The sequence below is a fragment of the Zootoca vivipara genome, chromosome 11 (genome assembly GCF_963506605.1).
Source record: "Zootoca vivipara chromosome 11, rZooViv1.1, whole genome shotgun sequence".
NCBI lineage: Eukaryota > Metazoa > Chordata > Lepidosauria > Squamata > Lacertidae > Zootoca > Zootoca vivipara.
This window is the reverse complement of record NC_083286.1, coordinates 36,770,252-36,796,021: the sequence shown is the minus strand read 5'-3', so window position 1 is coordinate 36,796,021 and position 25,770 is coordinate 36,770,252. Positions and strand designations below refer to the sequence as shown.

At 42.5% G+C, this 25,770-nt stretch overlaps 1 protein-coding gene across 2 annotated transcripts in view; it reads right to left on the bottom strand.

The window, feature by feature from the left end:
* CMYA5 (cardiomyopathy associated 5) overlaps positions 1-25,770 on the bottom strand; it is a 54,311-nt gene that overhangs the window by 4,932 nt on the left and 23,609 nt on the right. For both annotated transcript variants that reach the window (XM_035099997.2, XM_035099998.2), the window contains exons 4-12: positions 25,105-25,338; positions 22,971-22,993; positions 20,198-20,316; positions 16,240-16,389; positions 14,945-15,091; positions 13,942-14,089; positions 1,915-2,048; positions 1,611-1,710; positions 432-605 (exon numbers count right to left, since the gene is read on the bottom strand). In XM_035099997.2, coding sequence (XP_034955888.2) covers positions 432-605; positions 1,611-1,710; positions 1,915-2,048; positions 13,942-14,089; positions 14,945-15,091; positions 16,240-16,389; positions 20,198-20,316; positions 22,971-22,993; positions 25,105-25,338 — 1,229 coding nt within the window. The remainder of the gene's footprint in view (positions 1-431; positions 606-1,610; positions 1,711-1,914; positions 2,049-13,941; positions 14,090-14,944; positions 15,092-16,239; positions 16,390-20,197; positions 20,317-22,970; positions 22,994-25,104; positions 25,339-25,770) is intronic.

Sequence of the window (25,770 nt, the reverse complement as noted above, 5' to 3'; positions counted from 1 at the left end):
AATCTCAACATACCAGAAGATGTCCAAAGACGTCCTCCTTTGGACATCACTTGTGCTTATGCTTCTTGCCACTTTCCATAACATCCAAGCAGTCCTCCAAGGCAACACGTCACTATTTATTTATCACTCCCTCTAATGCTCAACTCTGGTGGCACCAAGCCGATCATTTTGTAGGCCAAGCAACACTACCCACAAACAAAATTTCCAGCGAATCTGGGGGATCCTTGAGGGATGCAGAAGTACAACACTTAATAACAAATGACGTCCCCGTAAGTGCGGTATTTGAAAGTTGCGAAGTATCTTCCAGTGGCTTACAAATAGAAAATCAAGACACACCCATGCACCCATAGGTGAAGGGAGAAGAAGGAATAGACTGGAAAGGACATGTAATTTCACAATTTTTTTTTAAAAAATAAGATGTTCTTTATTACCTTGTCTTGCTAGGACAATGCAAGCACCAGGAAGCATTGTTCTGCCCCAGGATGCTGTCTTGTGGCATAGTAGAATAGCAGATCCCAACCTTGTAAGCGGAGCAGCCACTCACAGATGTTTCCCAGTAGTGCCATCCTCGAGCAGACAGGAGCTCACCCAGTACTGGGGAGATTCTGCACACAGAGATAACAGAAACAAATGCAGCATTATATTGGCCAAAGTCAAAGAATGGTTTGAACCTTCAGCATCAGAAAGGTCCAATGTCTTCACCATGGGTAGGCAAACTAAGGCCTGGGAGCCGGGGCCGGCCCAATCACCTTCTAAATTCAGCCCGCAGACGGTCTGGGAATCAGTGTGTTTTTACATGAGTAGAATGTGTGCTTTTATTTAAAATGCATCTCTGGGTTATTTGTGGGGCATAGGAATTCGTTCATTTTTTCCCCTTCAAAATATAGTCCAGCCCCCCACAAGGTCTGAGGGACAGTGGACAGGCCCCCTGCAGAAAAAGTTTGCTCACCCCTGGTCTTCACCTTTAACAGTGAGATTTCACCTGCCTCAAAAGAAGAAACAAGCCTGTGTTGCATTTTTTAATGTATGCGTATTGAAGAGAGAGAGAGAGAGAGAGATGTGCCCAGTATAGATTTTTGCAAAGCAATTTTGCGCAATATAATGCGTATGTATGCTATTTTCACCAATATGCACATTCTTTCACCCTAGTACACACATTTTTGTACACACTCCTTGGTCCTGGACTGAATTAAAAATTGAATTGGTTGTGTTTTGGTTTGGTTTGGAAATTGCTAATTTGGTGGGTTCGTGCTTCGAGGCAAACTGAATTGAATTCCTCTCATCCCTAACCTACATACCCTGTTTTCCCGAAAATAAGACATGCCCATAAAACAAGCCATAGCGGGATTTCTACACATTTGCGCAATATAAGCCATACCCCGAAAATAATACATAGTGATAGGCACAGTTCTGAAGGGCGCCAAGGAAGAGGCGAGGCTGGACGCGTAATTAAAAAAAAATAAGACATACCCTGAAAATAAGCCATAGTTCGTCTTCTTGAGGAAAAATAAATATAAGACAGTGTCTTATTTTCGGGGAAACACGGTAGATCTTCACATCCTGTTGACAATAATGCTCAATAGTGAGGAGGATATATGAGCATTACTTACGCAGTGGCTTCAGTTTCCTCAGGAAGGCATATCATGGTTCCACTTGGTGACACTTGCAAGGGAGGGGCAGCTGTTTTTTCCATTATGTGAAATCTAGTTCCTGATGTGATTCACAGGAAAGAAATAAAACACCACTTCAGGTATCATTATTACATTGTGCATTTGTAGTGAATCACAAAATCTTAAGGCCTACAGTAATCACTGTCATTGAAACAATGTACAACAGAATTTACTAGAAAGCATTTGCATTTCCTTCTGAGATAGAAAGGAATCCTTTCCCACAAGTTAGAAAGCGTTTATCTACCTCTGGTCGAGATGAGAGCGGCTTCACTCTGTTCACTTGTCCCAAAGATGTTAATTGCTCTCACGTAAAAGAAATAATTTACATTGGATTGTAGGTGAACTTTCATTTCAGGTCTTTTAATTCCAGCCAGGGATCTGAAATATATAATAAACATATACTGAATTCTGTGGAAGAAAATCCATAACTGTTTGCCCTCCCAAAAAGCACTCCTGGCCCTCAAGCTGCTTTTCTCTCAGCAGGGGAAAAGATAAAGGGACCTTTATTTTTCTCCTTAAAGAGGGGAGGAAAACAACGCTATTTTTAAAATATCTACACACACATACACATTTTATCAGTATCAATACAAAACAGTTCCAACTTAGGCAAAAACTCTAAGAAGAAACAAGGTAAAAAGCATTTTCTCACAGAAACCATTGCCCAACGTGCAGTTTTCAAAAAGAAACATTTATGGTGGGGTTGAGGAACAGGATCTGGCCTCCTACAGTTCACCAACAGTGGGGCCACCCACCTGTCAATCACCAGATGTCACCACAAGGTTCCTTACTGCTATTTACAGGTAGGTAGCCGTGTTGGTCTGGTGTAGTCGAAACAAAATAAAAAAAATTCCTTCCAGTAGCACCTTAGAGCTACTTACTTACTAAGTAAGTAAGTAAGTAAGTAAGTAAGTAAGTAAGTAAGTAGCACCTTACTTACTTACTTACTTACTTACTTACTTACTTACTTACTTACTTACTTACAGCACCTTACTGCTATGTTATAGCTGCCTTTGGAAAGACAGTTCTTCCAAAAAGATGAGCATGACCACAGGGAAGGAACTTTGGAGACTCTCCCTGTAAGAGATCATCAGAAGCCATGTTTCCAAGAAGAGATCTCGATGAACCACTCCCCCTTGCCAACCTACTTCGGTGCATCAGCTTTTCAGAAAAGGCTACTTGACAAAATCCCCCCAAAGCGGTTTCAAACTGAGAAGACTATGAAGTGGAAACAACAGAAAAACGACAACAGCATTCCTAATGAGTGGCCAGGGATGCAGACCAGCAGATTCACTGCCACACCCAAAGCCTGTCAGGGCACAAGGGGTGTGTTTGTGAGGAGTTGCGTTCTTTTTTTGCTGCACCAGCTCAAAAGACCGACACTACACAATAACACTTCTATTGGACTGGAGACATAACAATAGAGAGCTAAAGTGAAACTGGGATTGTTTTGATATCCCTTTAAGCTTATGATAAACAAATTTTGCACCAAAACCTGAAAACCCTACCTGATTGAAGATAATAGTGAGATAAAATATATCCATGCCCACATCACAATTAACAGAGCCTCTACTTCAATGCTCTTAAATAGGTTGTCAGACTCTAATGCTAGAAGCTGTTTTTTCACCAACTTCCACCAGATAGCACCAGAAGCTGAAGAATAAAGGACATATCTTCTCATGGTCGATTTCTTTCTTTTTAAAGCATTATTCTTTGTTCACAAGTATAGTCAACGTCTTTTTACTTCATATATATTCTTTATGCTGAGCAAACAGCAGTCACTGTCAACACAGTTCTGCATCGGAGACCTTGAGAGGAGTGGTCGCTACATCTCATTTATTTATACAAGGCCCTTTCGCCATTAAAAAAACCTGAAGGGTTGAAATATATTCCAACTTCAGGCTTCCGGGTTCAGCGCCAGCGTCGATCGGCGGGGTTTCGTCTCGTCTCCGAGACGGCCCGTCTCTGCTAGGAGTGGGGAGGGCAGCGAGAGCGACGCTGCGCCCCTTAGAACCTCGGGAAGGGCGTCCCGAGGGCAATTTGCTCGGCACAGACCCAATCCGGACTCCCCAACTCTTCGGCTAGCTCTAATAAGAGCTCCGGAGCGAGGAGGGTAGAAGTCGCGGGGGCCATTTTGAGCGGCAACGTTATTCTAGCAGGGAGAAGCTTCAAGCCGAAGGCGGAGAGCGCTGGATTCTTCCGAAAATAAAACGATTGGAAAAGACTGTAAGTAACCTCATGATTTGGATTATTATAAAACAATTTGGATCTGGGAGAGAGGGGAGAAAAGAGGAAGCCACCCCCCCCCACGGCAACAAAAGAGACAGTAAATAGAAACCCGAAGCCATAAACAGAAGATTTACAATTCAAAGGATCCCTCAAAGGCATCAAAGAGAATCTCCCCTTTGATGCAGGGTGAAAAGGGGAGAGAGACTGCGGTTTATGACTGCCCTGTAATAAGAGGTACAGCTTAAGAAAAAACCTTTCCACTCGGGAGCCGGCAGCCCAGACAACCCAGTGAGTTGTCAGGATTTATAAGTCAAATTTTACTTCACTTTGTATTTCTGGACTTTGTGGAATTTCTTTTTTGGCTTAAGTGTTTGTGAAATGTGAGTTCGAACTTTATTGTCAATAAGACTTGAAGAATGCAGCCAGCTTGTTAAAATGGAGTCGAAAAACAAACTGTGATCATATTCCACCCCACGTGACAAGTTTTGACCTTGGCAGGACTGAAATATGTCAACAAAAAAGTGTTCCCCTGAGTTCCAGCGGTCTGTTTTGACCTTAATGTGGGAAACAAGAATAGAGTTATGTCAAGAGGAGACACGACGGCAAGAGTTACAGGAAAAATTCCAGGAGGTGATGGCGGAATATGATTTTTTAGGAGATGAAGCTTTTGACACTGAAAAAGATGAATGTGAGAATGACAATGATGGGGAAGGAAAAGAAGAAGATGAGGATTGTGATGATTCAACACAAAATGAAGCACACCACGAAAAAAATGATGACTCTACTCTACAAAAAGTTGGATGGAGTGCCCTGCTTTTGAGGGGGGCACGATTGGTATCATTGGAACTCCAGAACGCCCACAGGGAAGAAGGAAAAAATATGCAGAGAAGAGAAGAAATTCAGGGGTCCTGTATGGTGGCCTGGATGACAAAAGACTGTAAACAGGGGGTGGGGTGAAGGGAAAGTGATGTTGTGATTAAGGATGGATTAACAGGTTTATAACTGGTCTGCTGATTTTGGAATTTGCTGGATTGGGGGGGGAAGCCGGCAATCGGGGATGTAAGGTTAAATTGAGAATAGTTATAGTTTTAAAAGTGAATGGATTTTGGAAAATGTGAAAATATGGAGGCTTATAGAGGGAGAAAAAACAAAAAAATTAGGCACGGGAAGAGAAAATGGGAGTTTGATTTCTCAGTGATTTGAATATTAGATGAAAATGTTAACAATTGATTTATAAGTTGTATAAGATGCAAAGGTGTATTTTTATAAAGTAAGAAACTGTTGCAGATGATAAAAAAGGGATGAAAACCGGGGAAGGGGGGGGAGGGGAAGCCCACAAAATATGGTTTTACAACTATGAATGCAAGAAAAATTTTTTGTTTTGTATTGTTCCTTCTTTTTTCTTTTTTCGCCCTTTCTTTTTTTTCCCCCCTTTTTTCCTATTTCTATTTTTCTCTTTTTTCTTTTTCTTTTTTTTTTTTTTGGTATGACAATAGATGGTTGGATGGATGTCCTCCTGCGTACTGCCCTGGTTTGCTGGAGCTCCCTGGTGGCAGGGGGGGGCTTTGGGGTCAGGGGAGGGGGGGGAGGACAGAAACCCAAGCATAAAATGGACCATCTCTGACTGTTCACATACATGGGATACTTCTGTGGCAGGGGAGGACCCATGTGGGTGGGTAGGAAGGAGGTGGAAAAGGGGTTTAAGTATGTACCTTTTTTTTTTTTGCTTTTTTGTATTTTGTAAAATTAATAAAAAGTATGTTCAAAAAAAAAAAAGAAATATATTCCAACTTCAAAGAGCTGTTTTCAGCTAGAGTGGATTTCAAAGACTTTCAGATTATTTTTGCATGCCCAGCCACAGAGACCCCAACCCTAACCCCGGCGTGCCCACCTGGGTGCTGTGTTTGGGGGTTGGCTGGGCTAAGTAGATGGAGGGCCATGCCCCCCCCCACGGCCGCCATGGATTGACCCATTTGAATGGACAGGTTTTGGCAGGAAGCCGTGAGCCTCCACAGCAGCCGAGGGCGACAGGGAGACAGGCAAAGATGGTGCGGCATGCCCAAGGGGAGAGGAGGTGCCGCGTCTGGCTGCAACCACTGCTCACCAGGAAAGGTGGTAATCTGACCCTATTTATAGGCTCCTTCACTTTTATCCCAGAATCAATACAATAAATACAAAATCAAATATAACTCAGCTTCATGAAAACGAGTAGCATGTCAAAGGGGAGTGTGATTGCACAGCCTCAATTCAACAAGGCACATACCTTCAACAAGGTAATTTCAATCAGGTGAACATTTGTTCTCCTGGTTAGCATCAGTGACACGAGGTCACCTGTCCAGTTGATGTGTTGCAGTTGGGAAGGGGGATCTCAGTGGCAGGGTCCGCTCTGTTCAGTGAACAAAACCTAAAACAGGGATGGGAAACCTGAGACTTTTTAGATGTTGCTGGTCTGGAAACAAAGCCTTATGAAGAATGGTTGGAGGAGCCGGGTATGTTAAGCCTGGAAAAGAAAAGACTGAGCGGAGATATGATAGCCATCTTCAAATATTTCAAGGGCTGTCACATGGAAGAGAGAACAAGCTTGTTTTCTCCTGCTCTGAAGGGTAGGACTCGAACCAATGGCTTCAAGTTACAAGAAAGGAGATTCCGACTAAACATCAGGGGGAAACTTTCTGACAGTAAATGCTGTTCAACTGTGGAATGGTCTCCCTTGGGAGGTTGTGGACTCCCCTTCCTTGGAGGTTTTTAAGCAGAGGTTGGATGGCCATCTGTCATGGATGCTTTAGCTGAGATTCCTGCATTGCAGGGGTTGGACTAGATGACCCTCGGGGGTCTCTTCAAACTCTAAGTTTCTATGATTCTATGACTCTAACTCCCATCAGCCCCAGCCACCATGGCCAATAGCCAGGCAAAAGCAGCAACCAAGACCACTGATATTATTCACACATTCAGCAAAGTGGGTACATTCCCCCTTCCCGTAGGTTGCCTGTGTCAAGTGTGCTGATTTCATGGCAAACTAGAGAATATTCAGTGCAGCCTTAATGAAGACTAGAGCAGTATATGCGCACGGCCTTGGCACTCGGATACCAGTGCCCTCCTACATATCATCCACACATCCACAATATTTTCACATAACAAATGCTAGCTGTTCCACATTTCTGAGGAAGTGCCAGCATATGCAGCAAGCACAGGAAAACAAACGCACACTCACTGTGAACAGAGAGAGTCAAATGCCGTCAACCCTCCCATATGGGGACAACTCGTAACAGAACTGCACAGGCAGAATGCTACATGGCAAGGTATGTCCAATGTGGGTCACATTGGGAGTTTATTTACTTAATGACAGATAGGCAGGGTATAAAAAGTTTTAAAGAAATAACAATTTGAGTGAAATGACTCCTACATCATATATTTAAGTCTCTAGGTTACCACTTTGAACAATCATGGCTGCCTCCCCCAAGCATTATGCGGTGTAAACCACTGAGCCTTGGGCTTGCCGATCGGAAGGTTGGTGGTTTGAATCCCCGCGGCGGGGTGAGCTCCTGTCATTTGGTCCCAGCTCCTGCCAACCTAGCAGTTCGAAAGCACGTCAAAGTGCAAGTAGATAAATAGGTACCGCTCCGGCGGGAAGGGAAACGGTGTTTCCGTGCAGTGCTCTGGTTTCTCCAGAAGCGGCTTAGTCATGCTGGTCACATGACCCGGAAAAACTGTCTGCAGACAAACGTCGGCTCTCTCAGCCAGTAAAGCGAGATGAGAACTGCAACCCCAGAATCAATTGTGACTGGACTTAACTCCCAGGGATCCTTTACCTTTTTTAAACAACTCTCAGCACCCTTGGCAAGCTTTAGTTCCCAGGATTATTACAGTTCAAGGGCACCTTCCAGCCAGGTAAATGAACTAGAAGGGGATGTGGAGCAGGAACACATTGTGGAGGATGTGGAGCACATTGAGGAATGTGGCCTGGAGCTGACGTATAGCCCAAGGAGGCCCCAAGAGCCAGACAGAGAGGGCTGGAGGGGCACATTTGGCCTCAGGAGTTGAGGTACCCCGCCCTAGAGCTAGTGTAACTAAAATGACAGCAAGGGAAGAGCATAGATAATGTACTGCTAAGATATTGATCACAGCAAAGGGGGGAATGGTTCATTCATTTCTTAGTCTCCAGATCAGCTTTGGGTTTTAATATAATGTAAACTATCACAATTTGTTGAACAATAGGTTTATCCACCTTACCTTTCCTCTGCTCTTTCCAGGCATGGTGCATGCTCTGTGCGAGAGTGCCCGACCTTTGTTTGCTTTCCACATGAAAACCCGCTTAAAGCTCAACTGGAGCAAACAGCAATCCTCAGAGAACCCAAATTGACATTTGCTCCAATTGAGCTTTAAAGAGCAGTTTTTCATGGAGAAAGCTCAGGGCCAAAAACCTCCCCCATGCTCAGACCCAGAGCTTTTAAGCACAGACCTGTGCCTGGAAACAGCTCGGCAAAAGGGAAGTGCGGATAAGCTCTATGTCACTCTTATCACAGAAGGTGGTGGTGAGGTAATCAATCTTTTAAAATACACTGAGCACTACAGATGGTCTATATAGCAGAGTCTATATACTACAGCTACACACTTTAAGTACCACTGAAAATAGAATGGCTCCATTGTACTAGCAGAGCGTGACAGATCCTGGCAGTCTTTCCAGATTATGCGGTTGCTATGAGAGCTTTTGACAGAATGCAGAGGACATAAGAAAGAAAGGGACAAAATACATTACTTTTTAAATGTACCATTCCTCTTCCTCTAAGACAGGAAGTTCCTAAGCACATTCTACAATTTTAGGATTGTTCCCCCGCCCCCGCAAAAAAGTTATGGGAATCAAACTCTATTGCTTTTGGCTACAATCTACGACTAACTGTGCTCCTCCTCTTCCCCTCTAATGTACAATGTTATCTTTTACTACACATAAAAAATTGTGAACTGTTATGCAAGTCAATGCTTCATCAGTAGGATCATTTTTACCGTAAGCAATGCAACTGAATGCATCTGGGAATTAGTGGGGATGAATGCAGTGGGAATTCTGTTACAGCGTCTCCTACAGGCAGGGAGGATGAAGGTGGACTTCACAGCTGGCAATGGCTGCTTTGTTAGGTTCAGTGTTGGTTCTGTACAAATTGCTAATCAACATTTGCTTCCCCTCCCTCAGACTTATGATGAACTAAAGGGACCCCTGACAGTTAAGTCCAGTTGCGGACGACTCTGGGGTTGCGGCGCTCATCTTGCATTACGGGCCAAGGAAGCCGGCAGACAATTTTTCTGGGTCATGTGACCAGCACGACTAAGCCACTTCTGGTGCAATGGAACACCAAAACCAGAGCAGCGAATGGAAATGCTGTTTCCCTTCCCGCCGGAGCGGTACCTATTTATCTACTTGCACTTTTTGGCGTGCTTTTGAACTGCTAGGTTGGCAGGATCTGGGACCAAGCAACGGGAGCTCACCCCCCTCACGGGGATTCAAACCACTGACCTTCTGATTGGCAAGCCCAAGAGGCTCAATGGTTTAGACCACAGTGCCACCCGCGTCCCTTATAAGGAACTAATTTGCTTCAACTCTCCCGAACTTCTGTTCAGGAGAAATGACTGGAAATTTGACCAGCACAAGAAAACACCACATTCAGTTAACTGTGGGTGTAATCCTTTGCACACTGCAGTAGGATGTAAATTCCATTGGATTTAATGGGTCTTACTTCCAAGTAAATTTGCTACATGCCTGCATTGCTCCTTACACTACAGCTAACAGATAAGCCATTTACTAAATGAAGGAATGAAGAGAAGCAGGTTGGATGGCGGCTAACAGATTGAAGTTGAATCCTGACAGAAGTACTGTTTCTGGGGGACAGAGGGCGGGCAGGTGTGGGGGACTCCCTGGTCCTGAATAGAGTGGCTGTGGCCCTAAAGAACCAGGAGTGCATCCTGGGAGTCATTTTGGACTCACAGCTGTCCATGGAGGCACAGGTTAATTCTGTGTCTACCAGCTCCATCAGGTATGCCGGCTGAGACCCTACCTACCTGCACACTGTCTTGCTGGAGTGGTACATACCCTGGTTATCTCCCGCTTGACTACTGAAATATGCCCTACATGGGGCTACCTTTGAAGGTGACCCGGAAACTACAACTAATCCAGAATGCGGCAGGTAGACTGGTAACTGGAAAGAGCCACTGGGACCATATCACACCGGTCCTGAAAGACCCCAAGTATAAATATTTATGTTCCCATTAGGGGTTTGTTATTAGGGGAAACCCTCTGGTACGATATTACTTCTAACTCGTAAAGCCATAATGTGGGTGCATTGTAGGAGAAAGTTAAGTTGGAATATAAATGGCATTTTATTTCTATTTAAAAATAAATAAAAATAAAACAAAATTTACTTCCCATCAAGAGACTTTACTGCTATATTCTCCCAACTGCATTTATCCAACTGCTTGCTGAATCAATGACCCTCATTTGCGGCTTCCTTTGATGATTCAGGGAAATTTGTTTTTATTGCTGATTCCATTCCCCTCTTTCTGTCTGAAAGATACAAGGAATTATGCCTTCCATAATTTGTTTTCTTTCATTTAAGGGAAATAAAGAGAAATCAGCCACAAAAATAGCTCTCCTTAGCTTCCCCTCTAGCTAAGCATTCTTTATCATGGACCTCAAGGGAAGCTAGAGAGCCAGGCTGCTAGGATTTATCCCGTTTTCTTTGCTGCTGTTTGCAGCAGGATAGAAACATCAGTCAGAGAAAAAGCAAGCATTTGATATTTGCTATAGACTGGGGACTAGAAATCGGGTCCTCCCTCAAAGAGTGTTGCGGTGAGACCTGGAGACTGACCGCCTGTGATGTGGGTGGGTAAGATTGGTCAGCCACAACACCTGATTGGTAGGTCCTCAATGTTGGGTTCAATCTGGCCAATGGGGGATGGGTGAGTTCCCAACTTTAGTTCTCTCATTTTTCCAATCTTAAATTCAATTCTCCAGATTTCTGTATCAGTTTGTGATTTCCCCAATCCCCAAAAAAGTCATCATGAAAATGATTAACCATCATTAAAGTGTGCATTTGTCCTCTTGTACACATTTTTGTATGAAAGTTCTCCTAACTGACACATTCTTGCAAACCACCATCTGTAATATAATGCACTTTCTCCTAATAAACATATTACGTACTTGATTGGATAACAGCATCACACAATGCAGAGAAATACAAACTTCGTTTTAGTTTGCATATCATTTCGGGAATACAAATCAAATAGGTTTGCATGAAAATGTGAGGCAAGCCAAATCTCTCTCCCATCTGTGGACTAGAAATTTGGCAAATGCAAATTTCATCAGATAGCTGTTTTTTAGTCCCCCCCCCCCCCGAAGTGTGAATTTGGCAGGTTTGCATTAAAATGTGAAACATTTTAGCGAGACTGACCAACAGGATCCGGAACCAGGGGGAAACAAGGTTCCAAAAAGACTGGAGTAAATTTGTGGACTATATGGGAAAAAAACTGTAGAAGTTTAAAGACGCAGGACTGAAATAAATCATACGAATTGACTCTAAATGGATGGAATAAAGGAACTGCGTGATAAGAACTGAATAGAAAACCAAATGAGGGGAGGGAGGGAAGTCAAGCTCGGCAGAGCATTTAGAATGAGAAATTTGGAAAGAATTACTAAAAAGATCATTGTATGTGTTGTATTTGTTTTTTAATGTTTGTTTGTTTTGTTTATTGTTTTATATGTGTTTAATTGGAAAATTTAATAAAATGCTTTTTTTAAAAAAATAAAATGTGAAACAAACCCACCCAATTTCTCCCCACTCTGACACTAAAGCGCTATGTTATGGCAACATTTAGATGAGCCTAGTTTGGGACAGCAAGCTACTTGATACAGAAATTTTAGAAAACATGTGATGGAATCTGTTACCAAAGCGCCTTCTGTCCATGTGGGAGTAGGCCTGGTTTCAAGTTACTCTTCACCCAGGTAACAAATGCACAGAGCAAGACTGATTTTCAAATCATGTCCCATAACACAAAGCAGTGCCAATTCATCTAAAATTCTACTCAGGTTTTGAGTGCTGCTCTCTTCTTAATTTTGATCACAGGGAGACAAAAGTGTTCCTTCGGCAATTTTATATTCTGAAGTTTTGCTATTGCAAGCTGTTTTGAACAGACAGCTTTCTGTGTCTCCACAAAGCTGTAATAAACACAGCAGATGTGGCAAGACGGAAGAGCTTGTGAACATCACTTCTGTTGTTCATATGTGATCACGAACACAAATAGACAGTGTGCTTGAGATAAGAAGTCACACTAGCACTTTCAGTGGCTATTTCATGCAACCCGCACATTTTGTGTACGCACCGTCTGTCTGGGAAAATATGGCTTCTTTAGTGTGGCAGGTCTTCAGAGGAAAGCTTTCTCTCTCAAAGAATTACAGAATTGTAGAGTTGGAAGGGTCATCTAGGCAAATGCCCTGCAACTCAGGAATTTTTTTGGCCAATTTGGGGCTCGAACCTGTGACTCTAACATTAAGAGTCTCATGCTCTACCGACTGAGCTTTCCCAGGAGTCAATATCACAGAAAAGTTGCAAAGCTGCTTAAACCACCCCCCACTCATCCAAATTAAAACAAAATGTGTAACCACTAAATGAATAGCAAAAATAAAATAAAAGAAGAAGCTTTTTTGAATCATAGCAGTGCTATGTCCCTGCCTTCAATTAATGTATTAATTACCCCAGACTTTGCTCTAGAACTCATCCTTCTTTGCCCAGGACAGACACAGCTCCTGGGATGGAGGCCAGTATGCAAATGCACATTGCTCCTTTTGACAACCTGCATTTGCCAACGAAACAAAATGCAAAACAAAAAACAAAAAAACAGGAATTGAAAATGGTTCTCAGGTCCAAATAAACCATTATGCTAAGTAAACTATAGAGGACAAGCGAAATGGGAGCCTCCTGGCTTATCCTTTTTCAGCTAAGGAATTCACTGATAGGAAGAGCATCATCATCCTTCTTCCAGGACTGGGCTCCTAAGCTCAGAGCATGGTACAATTCCATCACATGCTCCATCACCTGGGCATCCCTCCCCAACCTGGTGCCTTCCAGATATTTAGGTTTGCAATGCCCATCAGCACCAGCCAGCTGGGGAAGATCTGGAGGGTTCCAGGTTGGGAGAAAGCTGATCTAGTGCATAAATTATTATTATTATTATTGCAGGCGGGAGACAGCGGAGATCTGCTCAGCATGTTTATTACACTTGTAGCCCACAGGTCCACCAAGCAGCTCAGGGAAGCATATAGGAGGGATATCACATTATCTCTTTATAACAATCATTCCATCAGGCTGAACAATATCAGTTTAGGGTTGTACATAATGTAGTGCCATTCTTGTTCCACTGGCAAAATGTTTCATACCAGTGGAGCATAGCTGCACAAGCGGAATCTGTCACCAAGTTTCCATTGGCACAACCATTATGTTGGATTCCTCTGTTGCACAACATTAAAACTCACCCATTTGCTAGCGTGAGAGCCCTTGACCTAGATGACTGAGAAGCTGGGATACGTCCACATAGAATCTGAACTGCTGTATCTCTGATACAGGCCCAGCATTATCCACTGAGTGGATAGCAGTTAGGAAGAGTGCTGCACTGCAGTTATGCCGGCCTTGCTGCCTTTGCAGATGAACTCAACAGGAGAGAAAGCAGCAAGCATAGGATGTTGGTGGAGATAGCTCAGACCAAGGCCTCGTGCATTTAATCCATTTCTGGATGGCTTGGACAGGACCCAAGGAAGCCTTTGGGGTTTAGTCTCTAGTAGTTTTGTTCTTTAGTAGCACAAATTAAAGGTATTTCTGATTTTCCGAGTATAATCTCAGAGATTAGCATCTGGCACAAACGTTAATCTCCATGGCAAAGCTGATCTCTCTTTCTTAGGAAGATCGAGCCGCACAAAATTATTTCCCCTCAAAATAATCCCAACTCTGGAACATTCCTTTTAGCTTCCAATCCACTCCATCTGCATTTCAGAGCACAGGGGACTGACCTCAGACCTTCTCCTTCAGGAGAATACTGTCTGCAGTACTCGAGCGTGAAAGAGTCTGTTGCTTCTGGGTTACTGGTGCTCCATCGGATAGTGGCAGTGTCCCAACACACGCTGCATTCTTCTGCCTTTATTACAGGGGTTGGGGGAGCTGCGAATACAACATCATGTTAGCTCTGCTACGTAGTGATAGCTGCAGTCTTTATACGCTGAAAGGAATGAGTGCACTATTATTGCTAATATCAAGATGACACTCCTCATCAATTTATTTAAAGTCTTTTTTTCCCTTTATATGTTTTCCTTCTTCAAATGGTAATAATACCCACAGTGATAAGATCTAGACAAAACTATCTAGACAAAATTATTATTATTATTATTATTATTATTATTATTATTATTAAGAGAGACCCTTTGACTCATTTGCCTTTTGGGAAGGAGGGGGGAATCACAGCTAGCAATTAAAACAATTAAACTAAACATACAGCTGAGTGCAATTAGCCTAAATCATGAGGTCTTCAATCCTACACTAGTGGCCTTAACTACCCCTTAGATTAAATGTGCTCCTTGCAGTAATATCAGGAGATTTTTTTTCCCCCTCCCTGTAATCCTAGATATTGGGAGGGAGCTGGTTCCATCAGTACCACAATGTGTGAGAATACATCACCCTTCTAACTATGAGAGGGGGAGATGGGCTTTAAATATATTAAATTAATTGCTAGCCACCAGGTGTTGAGCAATGACATGCGGGCAGTACAGTACTGCATTTTGTCATGTTTAGCTGCATACATTGCCATCATTGTCATCATGATTGGCATGTATGAACCAGCCCAATATACATCTCATAAAGATATCCATCTATTTGAAACATCTCGAAGGGCACACTCGCACAAAGATCAATACAGGGCACATCATAGCAAAGGCCATATTCTCCATGCATTCCATTAGACACCCTCTGTATTAAACACAGAAACACTACAAACACTGGGGAAATTTGCAAGCTACTTACCCGTTCTAAATGTGGATTTGCCACTGGGAAAGCTACATCCTGAGTAGTTCACAGCCATAACCCACACACTATAACAGTGACCAGGTTCCAGATCTTCCAAAATGCAGTTGCTCTCCTTCACAGTAACGCGATATTCTTCTACCAAGCCTAGAGCAAGTAAACACACACACACACAGAGGCAAGAAGTCATGAGAATGTCAAGGCAGGTCAACAATAACTCGCAAGGTGTCAGTGAAATTAACTCTTTATTCAGAGCAACAAAACAGTACAGGCCTAGTGAGCACAGCAACTCCTCCTGTTGCCAGGACTGAAGGTCCTTGCCTTCCCACCGCTCTCTAAGACGCCTCCCTCAAGGTTCTTTCCAAGCAATCTGAGACCACACCACCTTGTTTGTCTCTGCTCTGCTCTCTTCATACCTCTGCAGGTTCTGGAAGACTAGGGGGGAAGGGGCGTTCGGGAGCCAAAACGTCCAAGTTCCTGGGCGTTCAACAACCAAGGTATGGCTGTACTATATTTTAGAAACCAGCTCTGCTATTTGTAGTATCTAGGTAGGTACAATTCTGTCTAGTTGGTACTATTGTATCTCATTATTATTATTCCTTAACAGTGTACACCCTTACACAGAAGCAACTCCTACTTTGTTCAATGGAGCTTATGCTCAGGTAAGTGTGCCTAGGATGCAGCCTAAGAGCACTTCAAGGCCAATGATTTTGTCACTTTTATTTTCATTCATTGTCACCACTACACATGCATTTCCTGTATGTATATTCTTTAGACTTGGATTCCTACCCAGCCTTAATAAATGCTGGATTTCTACAACTCCACCCATGCATCCTCGCATCCTGATTTTGATGCAGGTTGTCAAAAAACAGGAGACGTAAGAATGGGAAAACAGCACCTTGAAACGAAGATAGCGAAGTAGCTGTTATAGCTTCAATAGGGATGCAGCACTTATGTAAGAGAAATACCGTACATTAAAATTGCCCTCCAATAAGGAAAGAGAAGGAATGAGAGAATGGGCAGGAAGTGGTGCAATGCAAGACCTTTGACCAAAACAACAGTGCAGTCCAAACATTTGCGCAAATAATCCTAGGAACTGGAGCATAAGAAACAAAAGATCACTGATGTAGTGCACATTTTCTATGGCTGATGAAAAACTGCCACTCTAAAACATTCTTAGATGCTATCATATTGCTTTTGTATCATGTCTTTTATTGCTTTTGATTTACTCCTATAATTTGATTCTATAAACTTTTCCCTCTCCAGCTAGCAGAGAGGCACAATCACTCACGCACCACTTTGTTCTCTGTTTCCTGGGCATTCCTCCATACAATAGACCTGGAAAAAATCAATGACATCATCTTCATTCACAGTCCAATACACTGCAATCGATGTGCTTGTAGCTGAGTTTGGATCCTGAGCTTGTAATTTTGGAGTCTGTGGGACTGCAAGAAAATAGGCAATCAGTTATTCATACACCTCTCTGTTTGTTGAGCATTCCAGGCTGCAGCTAGGAATGGATAAATCTGTCAATGTCAGTTTCTCGTTTTTCTAGTTGTATATTCAGTCCTCCACGTTTCCACAATTTGCCATTTTTTCTTTAAAAAACATTCCTCATGAAAATTCCTTAGCATTTTAGTGCAAAATTTTCTCTAAAAACATATTTTTCTATATAGTTTGGAAGCAGAAGTGTATGACTCCTAGAATTGCCCTCCCAGCTGCTCAGGAGTTGGAGCCTTCAATGTAACTCAGGGGTCAGCAAACTTTTTCAGCAGGGGGCCGGTCCACTGTTCCTCAGACCTTGTGGGGGGCCGGACTATATTTTGAAAAAAATAATGAACTAATTCCTATGCCCCACAAATAACCCAGAGATGCATTTTAAATAAAAGGACACATTCTACTCATGTAAAAACACCAGGCAGGCCCCACAAATAACCCAGAGATGCATTTTAAATAAAAGGACACATTCTACTCATGTAAAAACATGCTGATTCCCGGACCGTCCGCGGGGCGGATTTAGATGGCAATTGGGCCGCATCCGGCCCCCGGGCCTTAGTTTTGGGGACGCCTGATGTAACTGATCAACAACTTTATGGGGGTTTGAGAAGATCTAAGAATGTGTCTATTCCACCTAAGCATGCAGACATTGGGGCTATTGATCCCAACTAAGTAGGATGTCTGCAAAAAGAGGTTCAAAACCAACATCTCTCAGTATTAAATTACTTGGTCGAAAAAAGAAAATACTCCCTTCCTCTCCTTCCTTGGCAGATTTCCATTTGATGTGAAATGAACATTAAGATCCACGTTAAAATAAAAAAAAAAAGTTTCCCGCTTTCGGTTATTTTCTGATGCAATCATGAATTCCTGTGGCACTAACAAAGCACATGCTGACACCAGCAGATTTTCTGTGATTAAGGAAAAGAGCTGCCTGTCATTCAAAACATTCATCTTTCCCATCACGGAACACAAATGAGATTATATTTCCTTATTTACTCAGGCTGGAGACAGAATAATTATTTCAGCGAGCATGAAAGCCTGTTAACCCACCATGGCAATGAAGCAGGTGCTAAAGTAGAGATGGAATAGTGGACATCACAATATTGGGGGGGGGGGGTAGTTTTAACCCTTCCACACCCAATGCCATTTTCCCCCAACAAATTTCCCTCCCAAAAACCTGCTGTTTGCCCTATTTTGGAAATTTCCATTAAGAAAAGGAGTAATAGCATTATACACCTTCTTCAGCATTGTGTTTCCCTATCAGATCCCGCCCCTGGGGTTGATATTTTTTTAAAAAATGGATTCCCTGCTATTTGGTTTCACCCCCTTTCTGCTACCATTTGAAGTTAACAAGTTTTTGTGCAGATTGAAAAATTTACGAAACAGATATTGAAATCCGGTTATCTCGTTGTTAGAGTTCCGTCAGAATTGCACCAGCAACAAGTATACACACAGATAATTTTTTTTCCTTTTTACTTATTGCAGGAAATTTGGACTGTTTGGCTTTGAGATATTGCGTTGTGTACGTCATTATTATTTTGGCACTGTAACTATCATTTAAGACTCTTAAGTATTAGAAGGTGCTGAATTTTTTTGTATATTCCTCTCAATAAAACCACATACAGTTATTTAGTTTGTGATATACTTCTCTGTATTCCTGGGGAAGTGGTATTGAGACTGAAAAATCTGAAAAATCTCTTTGTCTGGAGGAAAAGTCGGAGGAAAAGAAATGAGGGCATAACTTCACGAGGGACCAATGCTTCTTGCTAAAACTTTTTTTTTTTGTGGTCCAGTTTTCATCACTGTAGTGATGAAGGAACTGTAGGAACATCAGTCCAGGTGAATTAGAGTTTTCACTTAGGCATGCAAGACTGAAGAATCATAGAATCATAGAGTTGGAAGAGACCACAAGGGCCATCCAGTCCAACCCCCTGCCAAGCAGGAAACACCATCAAAGCATTCTTGACATATGCCTGTGAAGCCTCTGCTTAAAGACCTCCAAAGAATGAGACTCCACCACACTCCTTGGCAGCAAATTCCACTGTCGAACAGCTCTTACTGTCAGGAAGTTCTTCCTAATGCTTAGGTGGAATCTTCTTCCTTGTAATCTTCTTCCTTGAAGTCAGTGGAAGAATCAAGATCTAAGCTGGAAGGGTTTCTGCTACTCTTGACAGGGATTTGCCCAAATAGCAGCTTCCCACACTACTGATTCAGCGCTAATCGAGAAATGCAGGAAGTGATTCAGTGCTAAGTACAGGAAGCACAACTGCTGCAGAAAGAGAGGAAGGAAGTTGATGCAGAACTTTGCACATGAATCCATCTGGATGGAGTCACCGAGGCTTAATTCACTAACTGTGTAGTCTTCCACTGTGTTTGTGGGAATGTGTTTGGTTCCTTTACAACTCCCACATGTGGTTAATCAACACACACTACACACTCTCCAAAACTCTCTTTTAAAAAAGAAAATTGCTTTTGTTGTGATTTTTAAATGGAAAGCACTTGTACATTTTGAGGGGAGGTATGAGATGAACTAAACAGCTGGCTTCTTCTCAAGAGACATATATTTATACAGTGTCTCAGCTTTACCCATGGGCAAATAGGAGGTGACCAATTTTCAAAACAGTAATTTGGATGGATTTTGTTGCCATCGCGAACACTATTTGAAATGGTATCTCTTTAAAAAGCTCGTTATACATAGCTGAGTTTGGCACCAAAATCTACTTTTCTCAAGAATGACACACACACACATTCTCCCAACAAACATAAAATTAGATGCTGGGGGAAAGGTGAAGGAGTGGGTGGCTGCAAATGAGCAGTTCTCAGAATTCATATTTCTTGTTAAAATGCTTTACAAGAAAGCTAATAAAGCAACACTGGTGGGGTGGAAAATTAGTTGCTTTCTGTGTCCCTGAAGAGGAACCAACCTATTAGATATGTAGAACCATGCAAGGGACCTCAAAGGTCATCTGGGCCAACTCCCCCCTACCTCCAAACTGATGCAGGAAATCTCTAGCAAAAGAGAGTTCCTTGCCTTCTTCCAAGGCAGGCTTGTCCCATCAGGAAGTTCCTGTCACAGATGCAGCTGCTCAGGACTGCTCAGAACATCAGGATTTGTTGGGGTGGAGGAGGGGCAATGTGGGTTCCAGCCCCAGAAGGGACCTGAGGGCAAGGCATGTTGACGCTTCCTGACCAGAAATAATTAAATAAAGAAGGGAGCCATGTATTTGCAGGGGCAATGTTAAAAGGTGGAAACTCCAAGCACAAGGAGAGCTTCCAGCCGGGGAGATGAGTAGGCCTGTGGTTGGGCGCTGTGTGAACGGGATGCTGGGCTAAATAAGCCACTGGCCTCACCCAGCAAGCTGTTACGTTAACAAGCCTTCCTTTTGCCTATTGCCCCAGAAGCACAACAAGAGGAAGCGCAGCTCACTTGAACTCCTTCTTTGGGCCCTTGGTCATAATGTGTGCAGAAGAGGCTCCTCTGCAGATGACTGGGGATCATGATTAATCCAGACCTGCAGGTGACTTGTCTTTTCAGCATGAACAAGAAGTGATAGTTGCTCCTCCTCCAGTTTCCTCCTCCACAATCCAAGCACACAGGCACAATCAGGCTTCCCTTCAGACTCAGCTGATTACTAAATTACATGCAGAAGCTAGCAATGTCACATTTCCATTCCTGTGTACTTCTCCCCGCCCCCTTTCTTTTTTTTGTTTCATGCGTTTTCAAGCAATGCACCAAATGTTTGCACAGATTCTTACCAGGCATGTGTTTTAAGGTCTGGTTGCCATTTGCTGAGCCACTTGCAAAATGTTCAAACTGTGAGAAGGCAGGTGGTATCTTTTCCAAAGCCAGAATATTCTCCACTGCAGAAAGTAACCTATGCAAAGGAAAATTTATACCCATTGAAAGGCATTTCTATACTATGTGTGTAACATCAACTCATGGTTTGCACTACTGTATGTACCTTTGACCCAAGCTCCCCTTTCCTTTCTGTTTCTGGCAGCTATCAGGATATTGATTATTTCCCCTACTGCATGCAGGAAAAGAGAGCAGGCAAAACAATTGGCGGGCAGCAGAATGAAGACACAGCTGCCCAATTCTCTCCTGCCGCTTCAGAACCCTTTAGGGAAAAGAGGAATGTCTAGATTCTTACCTGAAAACCCTATTTGGAATTAGACTAACAGGTTGCTCCAAATAAACCTCTCTCTTCTTCACAACTACTAAAAGTGCAGGAGCCCTGACCTCTTTTTAATCTGATGATGATGATGATGATACTATCCCTCTTTCCTCTAAGAATCAGTGTACAGCAGTGTACATGGTTCTCCTTCTCCCCATTTTATTCTCACAACAACCCGTGAGATAGATTAGGCTGAGACATAGTGACTAGCCCAAGCATGAAAGTCGCCCAGTGAATTTTATGCCTGAGTTTGAAATTGAAGCTACAGTATAGCACTGCCTGGCAGATGCGTAACTGCCCAGTTCTGGAGCAGAGTAGTGTTCAGAATTAAAGTTCAATGCAAGCCCCTTAAGAAATGCAGGAGTTCAAATGCACAGACAATATCCTTTGAAGTGTTTCTTGAATGCAATAGAAAATTGACTGTAGCATCCAGGAAGCCGGCTGATTCCAAAGAGATAATGTACAACAGCTGGTGGTGAGTCGCTAACAACCCCCCAAAAAGAAGGGAAAATGAAAGCAAAATGGATTAGAAGTAATTAGCTCTTATTTGCCGAGCTCATTTTAGAGAAGGAGAAAAGAATATATTTTTAACCCTGAGACAGAGGAAACATCCAAAGATTTTTATGCAGAAGATTGGTGCAGCTGAATGCAACTGAATTGTTGTTTAAATAGCAAATAGACAATGGTCTAGTTTGTACCTAATATTAAACCTTGGTTTATTAAACAAGAGCTTACTATTATGTGGGAAACCAACCCACTATCCATAAACTATGGATTATCAACTCTGCTTAAAGATTGCTCATTAACCAAGGTTTATAGGTGGTTTATAAAACTTAGCTATTGTCAATTATACTTCAGCATCCAGTGTGAACCCAGAGCTGCTCTTTAACTGTGGGTGTAAGAAGCCGTCACCACCCAAAAGCTACAAAGCCATGAGTGAAGAGCAGGTCTACCTGGCTTGCCTCTCCCTCCTTTAATGGAGAAAGGGAGGCATAAAAGGTGTATCTCATTGTCTGTCCAATGCCCCAGCTTCCACTATGATTTATTGCAAGGGCAGCCAATGTGGTGCCCTCCTGATGTTTTGGATGACAACTCCCACAATTCCTGACCATTGCACATGCTGGCTGGGGCTGATGGAAACTGGAGTCCACAACTTCTGGGGCCCACCACATTGGCTACCCCTGTTTTATTAACTAAACATGCTTTAGTGTTATGTGTGAATGAGGCTAATGAGTTTGCACTTCTTGAAATAACGCAAGTGGGAATTACAAGAAAATGTTGCATTGTAAGCCTCACCTCTTAACAGCACTGTTCCTGTTCAGGGTCCCAGCCAGCCACTTCACTGTGAGAAGTGAAGCTACAGGGAACAAGGCAGAGGGCCTTCTCAGTAGTGGCACCTGCCCTGTGGAATGCCTTCCCATCAGATGTCAAACAGATAAACAACTAGTTGACTTTTAGAAGACATCTGAAGGGATGTGTTTTGTGTTTTATTGTGTTTTTAATATTTTGTTAGGAGCTGGGGCAACCCAGTCTGATGGGCAGCATATAAATAATAAATTATTATTATTATTATTATTATTATTATTATTATTATTATTATTCCCCCATTCTACTATTTTATTTGGCCTTGGAGGTTTTAGTAGTGCATGGGCAAAACAATATTATCAAATAACCTTTCAACTGTCTGAAACACGCCCCCCCGCCCCCAATAACCCTACAGTCTTACCTCTTGCCATAGATCATTTCCAAAGCCAAATAAAATGGTCCCTGGATTGATATTAATTTTACTATGGCGAGTAGCCCTTCTAAAAAACAATCTCAAACTATACGCAGCTTCAATGTAATCCTCTTGGCAAAGGAAGCAGAAATACCAGGACCAGTTCAAAACTCATTGGTCTAGCAGGACTTCAGTATGGTCTAAATTTAGCTCAGCCTACCAAAGAGATGCCTAGGATCATTTTCATTAGCATTTCATCTAACATGGAAATTAAATCAGCAAAACAGAAACACTCACAAATATTGGCATTTTAACAGAATGCATCTGGAATTTGAAAATGGTTGTGTACAGCAGTGATAAACACCTGCCTTAAAAAAATCAGCTACACAGATGCTATTGCAGGAAAGAATAATTGAATAATGCCAGATTTATTAGTATGGTATTTAAATTATGAATGAGAAAATGCATGCAAATATTTCAAACACTTTCAGCTGCATTACCAAGCACACCATTTCCTCCTTAATACCTGGTGAGGAAATGGCTGCATGCCTCCAGCAGAGCTTGGAAGTATTAAAAAGCATTCAAACATGCCATTCCTAATACTCACTATAATGCACCAAAACTACATTTCATGTACCTTTTATTTATTTCTTCTGATGACTATGGGAGGAAAAGGAACGTGGGAAGGAACAGATTAATGTGTGTCACAAAATTATACTGGACATCAAATCCACAAGAACCAATTCACGGACATATGCCCCAGCTCTGATATTGTACCAGTTCAAACACGCACAACTTTCCCAACCTCCTATGCATTTTGCAGAATCTTGCCCTCCAGAGGTGCAACACCACAGTGATATGCATAATACCTGCATTTGGTTGCCAGTTCACACACTGCCACCTTCAGCGGAGACTTTGCAAGCTTCAAAAACTTTATAACGTGAGTTAAGATCCAAACTGTATTGCATTTCAGATGACTTCCAGTTGTACAAATTAATTAACAATGGTATAGTTTCAGAGATGTGGGGGTTCTCCTCCTCCAATGTGCCAGATGTATAGCACAGGGGAGGGGAATATTTCTCATCCCAGAGGCCACATTCCCTTCTGGACAACACATATGCAGTGGTAACTCTGTTTTCGAATGTAATCCGTTCCAGAAGACCGTTCAAGTTCTGAAACTTTGGAAAACTGAAACTCAATAGCCGACAGCTAGGCATTTGGACAGGCATCCCCAAACTTCGGTCCTCCAGATGTTTTGGACTACAATTCCCATCTCCCCCGACCTTTGTCCTGTTAGCTAGGGATCATGGGAGTTGTAGGCCAAAACATCTGGAGGGCCGCAGTTTGGGGATGCCTGCATTAGGATCTCGCACTCAGCGGAAGCCACGTTTCCTGTTCGACTTCTGAGGCGTGTTCGAAAACCGAAGCATTTACTTCTGGGTTTATGGCATTTGAGTTCCGAAACGTTAGTCAACGGAGACATCCAAAAACCGAGCTACCACTGTACCAGTGGCGGGTGGGGCAGGAAATGTAAAGGTTGCCTTGGTACAATAGGCTACTTTCACTTTCTACACACAATCACACACCTTTCACTTTCTACACACAATCTCACAATATTATAATGTTGCTCATAGCTCAAATCCTGCTTGTGAGTTCATCATTCTATAGTATTTCTTTAAATAGTCTGAAAACGGCATCCATTCTCCCATAAAACACTCATCATTAAATTCTCTTAATTTTGCTGTTAATTTTGATTGTTCTGCATAGTCCATTATCTAACTTATCCATGAAAAAAGTGCTTTCTTCGTGGCAGCAATCTTGCATGGTGCTGCAAATTGTGCATTTTGGGGCGCCATGCCTGGAAAAAAACCACTGCGGTCCGATCTCTCGTGGGTGACATGACTTGTGCAGGAGTGTGGTCCCAGAAGCTGGCACCCCAGTTTTAGTCCACTTTCTATTGGAGGTTATGGCATCATTCAGAAGGTCTACTGCAGGCATAGGCAAACTCAGCCCTCCAGATGTTTAGGGACTACAACTCCCATGATTCCTAGCTAGCAGGACCAGTGGTCAGGGATGATGGGAATTGTAGTCCCAAAACTCTGGAGGGCCGAGTTTGCCTATGCCTGGTCTACTGTGTTAAATATTCATATTGATTTTGAATTGTATGGAATTCTATTCTTTAATTCTATGGTATAAAAACTGTGATGCGCTAAAAGAAATAAATGAAGCAACAAAAATATAATTAAATATCACCCAGCATCTAGCATAGCACATTATGATTGCTACAACAGGCAGAAAAACCATTTAAGCAGTCTGCTGAGACCCCCCAACAATTTTCAAGTGGTCCATGGGGGGAAAGGCACTGAACTAGGGTCACTACCTTAGAGTCCAACAGCACAATCCCATTTTTGCGATTCTCTTCCTCAGTGGGCCTTACTAAGTGGTAAGTGCACGGAATTGGAACCTGACAGTGGATTCTTATGTGCATTTACTCAGGACTAAGTTCTGCTGTGTTCCATAGGGCTTCCTCTTAGGTAGGGATTGCAGCCTAAGCCTCCATAGTCTCCCAGGTAAGTGTGTATATTGGTCTGCAGCCTTAAATTTCTATCCCAGTTATGTGATGGGTCTATGAGTATTTGCATGTAGATTTAGAACAAATGGACATAGACTATATTCCTTTGTTATGTAGGCAGGAATATAGCCTGTGTATATATATTTTTTTCAGCACAATGCACAATTTTTATCAGCATTAAGTGTAATTTTATACTCACACTTAGGAAAACAAAATCATCCATTTCTTCAGTTTCCTTTAAGATCGCCTCCAACGTGTCCTTTGCTGTATCAACATATTCTTGAAAATTAACCATCTGTTCATAAAGGTAGTCCATTTTTGCATTCTTTACTTCCTCAAAGCTCTGCTGCTTTCTGTCATGGTGCCCTATCACAGTCTTGATGATGCTTTCATTTTGCTCATCCAAAAGCTGCTCCTTTTCCTTACAGTTTTCCTAGAGGTTAAAAAAAAAAATTCCAGACGTTGGAAAAAATAAAATTCATTGGTGATTTTTTTCTCCTGAGCACTGGAGAGTTCAGGGCTACTTCTCCCTGCTTAGATTGTTCAGTGGTGACTAGCAACAGCTTTCCATGGGGTTCACAAAGGGGGTCTCTTTTAGCTCAGCCCGGAGACTACAGGGGGTTGAAAGGGAAATCACACAGTGATGTCAGGTGATTGACAAGTAGTTGGGGTGGGAGAATCCAGGGTCTGGCCCACTGGTCAGATCCAGGTCCCTACCCCTGCCTTATTATGTTAAGTAAGTTGTATAAGGTCGGATTATCATATGTACAGAATTTCCTGGCCATAGCCGGGATTAGGCAGTTGGAAACAGTGTCCAGGTGGAAATCACTTAAAAGAAGCTCAACAACTTTGGGCAAAACTGAAA